The sequence below is a fragment of the Mesoplodon mirus genome, assembly GCF_964341445.2.
Source record: "Mesoplodon mirus genome assembly, chromosome: 2".
Taxonomy (NCBI): Eukaryota; Metazoa; Chordata; class Mammalia; order Artiodactyla; family Ziphiidae; genus Mesoplodon; species Mesoplodon mirus.
The window spans coordinates 175,867,388-175,874,564 of NC_138977.1; the positions used below are offsets into that span (position 1 = coordinate 175,867,388).

At 41.7% G+C, this 7,177-nt stretch overlaps 1 protein-coding gene across 1 annotated transcript; it reads right to left on the bottom strand.

The window, feature by feature from the left end:
- Positions 1-4,812: 4,812 nt before the first annotated feature.
- On the bottom strand, positions 4,813-6,354 carry LOC309793653 (elongation factor 1-alpha 1-like; the record flags this gene model as incomplete). Its single annotated transcript, XM_082604316.1, is given in 2 exon segments — positions 4,813-6,153; positions 6,157-6,354. Coding segments are annotated over 2 exon segments (1,386 nt in total). The 3' UTR covers positions 4,813-4,965.
- Positions 6,355-7,177: the final 823 nt, after the last annotated feature.

Here is a 7,177-nt window from a genome sequence, read left to right on the forward strand (position 1 = left end):
GAAGGGTCAACCAATAATGCCATGTTTTTGTATATTCTTGCAGAGATATTCATATTTGTACAAATACATAAATACTTTTTGCTATATAAATGAGAATTTATGACACAAACTCTTCCCTTCCTTTTTTTTTTTTCTTTGACCTATTATTTCTTGGAGAACATTCCCTCTGAGTCCCTATTAAGCTACTTTATTCTTTTAAAATGTGGAATGGTGTTCTGTTATATGAGTACCATCATTTACATATCTAATATACCAACTCATGGATATTAGGCTGTTTCCAGTGTTTTGCTATTACAAACAATACTTCAGCCACATCAGTGAAATTTGAATCTACATCAGTCAGGGTTCTGGAAGGAAACAGCACTGAAATGCAGAAGGCTCAAACTAAGAGACTTATGAAAGGGACTGCTTTACAGAGGTGTGGGCAGGATGGATGTTGAGGCACCAATGAGCTGACTACAGCAGGAAGTGGTTACCAAACCTGGGCCTCAAGGGGAAAATGGTACCATTGGAACCTCGGGGAAGCAGGCATGTGGGGATAGGGCCACCTAGTAAGAGCTGTGGATTTCCAGAAGCATGGCATCAGAGATAGAAAGAACAGGGAAGAAATACCTCCACCGCACTTGCTCCCTGCCCTGCAATCGCTTGCAAGTGCCTCCCATTAGCCAAATCCAATCACAGAGGCCAGTAGGCAAGGGGCCCAGGTGACCAGAGTGACCCGCCCTCCTGGGACAAAGATGAGTACAGAAGAGCAGTAAATGGATCTGGGGTGGGAGTGGAGCATATACACAGTATATCTGTGGGATTCCTAGAAGTGGAAATTCTATCTTAAAGGCATGTGCATTTTTATTACTGTTTGCAAGTCAATATTCATTTTCTTTTTTTAATAGATTTATTTATTTATTATGTATTAATTTATTTATTTATTTATTTATTTATTTATTTATGGCTGTGTTGGGTCTTTGTTGCTGCGCGCGGGCTTTCTCTAGTTGTGACGAGCAGGGGCTACTCTTATTTGTGGTGCGCGGGCTTCTCATTTCGGCGGCTTCTCTTGTTGCGGAGCACGGGCTCTAGGCGTACAGGCTTCAGTAGTTGTGGCATGTGGGCTCAGTAGTTGTGGCTTGCGGGCTCCAGAGCACAGGCTCGGTAGTTGTGGCTAATGGGCTTAGTTGCTCCGCGGCATGTGGGATCTTCCCGGACCAGGGCTCGAACCCATGTCCCCTGCATTGGCAGGCGGATTCTTAACCACTGCACCACCAGGGAAGTCCAATATTCATTTCCATTTACCCTTTCTCTGGGTTTTCTCTTTTCTTCTGTATTTCTGTATTTTTATTGGGAATAATTTTCCTTCCGTCAGAACTCCCTTCGGTATTTTTTTGAGCGCAATTCTGACGGCTAAGAATTCTCTCTGTTTTGCTTGCCCTTTGACCTTTCATTTTGAAGGATAATTTCATGGAGCTGATGATCCTAGGTGGGCAGTTATTTTCTTTCAGCACCTTGTCTTCTGAATTTTGTCTCTGTTGAAAATCACCTCTTAGTCTTAGTGTAATTCCATGGAAGTTTCTACTTTTTTTTTTTTTTTTTTTTTTGCGGTAAGCAGGCCTCTCACTTCTGTGGCCTCTCCCGTTGTGGAGCACAGGCTCCGGACGCGCAGGCTCAGCGGCCATGGCTCACGGGCCCAGCCGCTCCGCGGCATGTGGGATCTTCCCGGACCGGGGCACGAACCCGTGTCCCCTGCATCGGCGGGCGGACTCTCAACCACTGCAACACCAGGGAAGCCCGGAAGTTTCTACTTTTAAGCTTTTCTTTATATCTCTGGTTTTCAGCAGTTTGACTATGATATACCTCAATGTGGTTTTCTTTGTTTTCATCATGATTGAATTCAGTGAACTTCTTGAATCTGAATTATATTTCATCAGTTTCAGGAAATTCTTGTCTATTATCTTTAAATAATGACCTTTTCTCTCTTTCCATATCCTTAGTTTGCGTATATTATCCCTTTTCACTGTGTGCCATTTGCCTCTTACAATCTTTTCTATATTTTCCATCCTTTTTTCTCTTTGTCTTTAGTCTGGATATTTTCTATTGTCTTACAGTTCACTAATCTGTCCTTTCTGGGTCTAAATCTGCTCTTAAGCCCATCTATTGAATTTTCAATTTTCACTTACTGTATTTTTCAGTCCTAGCATTTTGATTTGATTCTTTTTTATAGGTTCTGATTATCTGAGAATTTATCTTTTTTTATCTCTTGAGACTGTAAATTATGTTGTCTTCCTTCAGAGGGAGTTATCCTTTCCTTAGCTGGTCAAGGAGAGTGGGGACTGGTCATCTTAAGAAAGAGACTGAACCAACTTTAGGCTGGGTTGCAGTTTTGGCAAACCTCTGCCTATCTCTATTTCCCCCTAATTTTTAGGGTAGATCTCTCCAGGGGTTCCAACTATGAATCTGGGGTATTAAGCAGAGATCCTTTCTTTCAGTAGGGCTTGAACTCTTATTCTTGCATCCTGGCCACTGTGGGACTGCCAAAACCCTGCTTTTAGTTTCTGAGACTTTATATTTGTCTTCCTAGCCTCCTGCCCAGACAGCTTCAGAAGGTAGTGGATGCTTTTTGGGAAAACTGGTAGTGTTGGAACTCAGTATTCTTCTCCTTTCTCACTGGGGTCCTGGCCCCTAAGCTTCTCATTTTATCTCTCTAGCCCCACAGATGGCCAAAAGATTTGCTGCTTTTTTTACCTCTTAACAGAAGTCCTCTGACTGGTGTCACTGGGATTCTTTGTCACCTGCCCTATAACTAGAATTGGTAAATACTCTGAGGGAAAAAAAGACTGTAGAATGTCAACTCATCATTCTTCAGCTGCTTTTTTCCCCCAGATGTTTTACCCATTAAGTCCTAGTGCCTCAATATCTTTCCAAAGCCTCAAGTAGATTTTTTTTTTTGTATTTTATTGGCTTTTATAGTTCTTCTTTATGGGAAGGTTGGTCTGCTACAATCTACTCCATTATATTCAGAAATGAAAGCCATGTCTGGTATCCTATGTTTATTTTCCTTGATCCTCTGCTACTCTCCTTAGTTCCTCCTCTCATAAGAATTTTTAAATAAACGGTTTTCTTTGTATTTTGAGATTAAATCTTACTGCATTTGATTCCAAGTGACTTGGGACTAGGTTACAACTTCAGCCCAAGATTACATGCCTTGACTCTCCCTCTGGATTAGTTGTACGTGTGCCAAATATTCTCTGACTCCAGGCAAAATAAGTCCCCATTTCCTTGTGTGTAAAATGGGAACACTAATCTTTTCCTCATCAGGTTGTTTAAAGCTTGGTAAGATGATATGTATCAAGATCTTAGCACAGGGTCTCAGACTTAGGGCAGCACTCAGTAAAAGTCACTATTAGGGAGAGATAAGAAAGGAATAAGACATAAGGAAATTTGTAGGGGCCCATTCATGGCAATCAGTTGTCCCTTCCCTTACCGAACCAGTTTACTTTTTCATTTATTTTTTGGTCATCATTCACTTTTGCATATGAGGTACAATCTAGAAGTTCTTTTAGTGAGGGTCTCATGGCAAAATCTGTAAGAGTTTGTTTATTTTTTTTTATCTGAAAATCTCTTTATTTTCATCATTATTGAAAGGTAACTTTGTTGTATATATAATTCTAGATTGGCAGTTATTATCTCTTAGAATTTTGAAAATATTGTTTAATTATCTTCTGGCTGCATAAAAGATAATCTGGTTTTTCTCTCTGGCTGCTTTTAGGACATTCTCTTTGTTTTTGGTGTTCTCTCATTTTGTTACTGTATACTTCTTTCTTTTCATTTATCTACTTCAGAAATTTTTTTTTTCTAGAAAAGTCTCAGGTGTCCTCTCTTCCAACATCATGTCTCCTTGTTCTCTCTAATTCTTTCTTTAGGGAACTCCAATTCAATATGTTTTCAACCTTATCAGCCCATCCTCCAGGCTTTATAATCTCTGGTATTTTCCATTTTTATCTATGTTCTGTCCTCAGATTTATCTTCTAACTCGCTTCCTCTTCAACTGTGTTGTTGCTCTTCTTTGCACCTTGGTTTTTGGTGTATTTTGTGATTTTTGATATTTGATGGAATTTTCTTGGAACTCTGTGAAGTCTGGGTTCTCTCTGAGAAAACTGACTTCTGCTTTGCAAGACAACTCTTTTTTTCTTTACACTACAGAAGTAGTATAAATTGTTCTGTAAAAACATGAATAAACTCTGGTTTATCCATGTCAAGCTTGTGACAGATAAGTGTATTACCTCTCTTGCTTAGCAGAAGATATATATATATATATAGGGAGAGAGATAGATAGATAGATAATCTTTTTACTGAGATGCTGGGAAACTGAGCTTTGTGCAGTGGTCACCAATCTGAACTTCACCTTGCCAAGTCCCTACATCATGCCTCCTCTCCCTCATGACACCAGTTAAAACTCTTATTCTGGGTCACAGAGGAGCAGGAGATGCCTCTGGTTCCAGCTCTTGCTGACTCATTTGGAATCTGACTCCCATCTCATCTTTGGCTTTTGGGTATCTCCCTTACTTTCTTTCCATCTCAGTCATGCATTTAAAAATATATTTAAAAAATTTTTATCTAGCATTTTTAAGTTTTTTTTAATAGCAAGAGATACACCAGGATATCCAGTGTGCAACAACACAGCTCATTCATTACTTTTTTTTTCTTCTCATTAAACTTTTTTAATGGGTCTCAAGTTCTGTGACAGATTTTGGTCAAGTTGTTTCCATTAAAAAGTACTGATTTTAAAAACTAATAACTTAAAACTGCCACACACAAAACAAAACATTCTCCTTTCCTTCTGAAGATTTTACGATGCATTGTTATCATTTACCAGTCTTTTGCTATTAAACTTAAATGGCCAATTGAGACAAACAGTTCTGAGACCCTTCTTCCACCACTGATTAAGACTGGGGTGGCAGGTATTGGGGATAATATTCATTTAGCCTTCTGAGCTTTCTGGGCAGATTTGGTGACCTTGCCAGCTCCAGCTGCCTTCTTGTCCACTGCTTTGATGTCACCCACAGGGACCATCTGTCTCATGTCACGAACAGCAAAACGGCCCAGAGGAGGATAGTCAGAGAAGCTCTCAACAAAACTGGGTTTGCCAGGAACCATATCAACAATGACAGCATCACCAGATTTCGAGAATTTGGGGCCACCTTCCAGCTTCTTCCCAGAATGACGATCAATCTTCTCCTTCAGCTCAGCAAACTTGCAAGCAGTGTGAGCTGTGTGACAATCCAGCACAGGTGCATATCCAGCACTGCTTTGGCCTGGATGGTTCAAGATAATCACCTGAACTGTGAAGCCAGGTGCTTCCATCGGTGGGTCATTTTTGCTGTCACCAGCCGCATTGCCACGATGAACATCTTTGACAGACACGTTCTTGACATGGAAGCTCACATTGTCCCCAAGAAGTGCTTCACTCAAAGCTTCATGGTGCATTTCAACAGACTTCACTTCAGTTGTCACGTTGACTGGAGCAAAGGTGACCACCATGCCAGGTTTGAGAACACCAGTCTCCACTCGACCCACAGGGACAGTGCCAATGCCACCAATTTTGTAGACATCCTGGAGGGGCAAATGCAAGGGCTTGTCAGTTGGGCGAGGTGGTGGCAGGATGCAATCCAGTGCTTCAAGCAGTGTGGTTCCACTGGCATTACCATCTTTACGGGTGACTCTCCATCCTTTGAACCACGGCAAGTTAGCACTTGGCTCCAGCATGTTGTCACCATTCCAGCCAGAAATTGGCACAAATGTTACTGTCTCGGGGTTGTAGCCAATTTTCTTAATGTAGGTGCTGACTTCCTTAACAGTTTCCTCATATCTCTTCTGGCTGTAGGGTGGCTCAGTGGAATCCATTTTGTTAACTGCAACAATTAGTTGTTTCACACCCAGAGTGTAGGCCAGAAGGGCATGCTCACGGATCTGCCCATTCTTGGAAATACCTGCTTCAAATTCACCAACACCAGCAGCAAAAATCAGGACAGCACAATCAGCCTGGGATGTGCCTGTAATCATGTGTTTGATGAAGTCCCTGTGTCCTGGGGCATCAGTGATGGTCACATAGTACTTGCTGCTCTCGAATTTCCATAGGGAGATATCAATGGTGATACCATGCTCTCATTCAGCTTTCAGTTTGTCCAAGACCCAGGCATACTTGAAGGAGCCCTTTCCCATCTCGGCAGCCTCCTTCTCGAACTTTTCAGTGGTTCTCTTGTTGATCCCACCACACTGGTAGATCAGATGGCCAGTAGTGGTAGACTTCCCCGAATCTACGTGTCCAATGACAACGATGTTGTTGTGGGTCTTCTCCTTCCCCATTTTTGTTTAGGTTTAGCAGTAGTTTTCATGACACCTGTGTCCTGGCGGCAAACCTGTTGCGAAAAAGCATTTACTTCTTTAAACATTTATCATGTCTGCTAAGTGCCAGGTAACTTGTTAGGTGCTGGTGGCAAGCAGGTGACTGGAACATAGATTAATTTTCTCTTTGAGTAGCACTGACATATATATACTACCACGTGTAAAACAGATAGCTAGTGGGAAGCTGCTGTATAGCACAGAGAGCTCAGCTTGGTGCTCTGTGTTGACCTAGAGGGGTGGGAGGTGGCGGGGTGGGAGGGAGGCTCAAGAGGGAGGGGATATGGGGATATATGTACACAGATAGCTGATTCACTTTGTTGTACAGCAGAAACTAACACAACATTGTAAAGCAAATATACTCCTATTTAAAAATTTTTTTTCTCTTTGATTCCATAAGGACAGACTGCCTTCCTTTAGGAAGAATTTATATGGTAAAGCAGAAGGAAAGTAGAGTAACATGCAGGAAGGATGGAGAACTTATAGTTTTCTTTAAAAATTTCATGTGCATGTAGTAATATCGGGACCTGTGGGACAGGCAAAATATATAAGCACAAATGGGTTAAGATCCTGGCAAAATTTCAAAATTCCAAAGAGTAAGAGAAAATTCTTAAAACTTCAAGAGTGAAGTGCGACCTTCTTGAAAGTAAGCAAGAAACCAATTGGCATCAGGCTTCTTCTTTTTTTTTTCGGTACGCGGGCCTCTCACTGTTATGGCCTCTCCCGTTGTGGAGCACAGGCTCCAGACACACAGGCCCAGCGGCCATGGCCCACGGGCCCAGCTGCT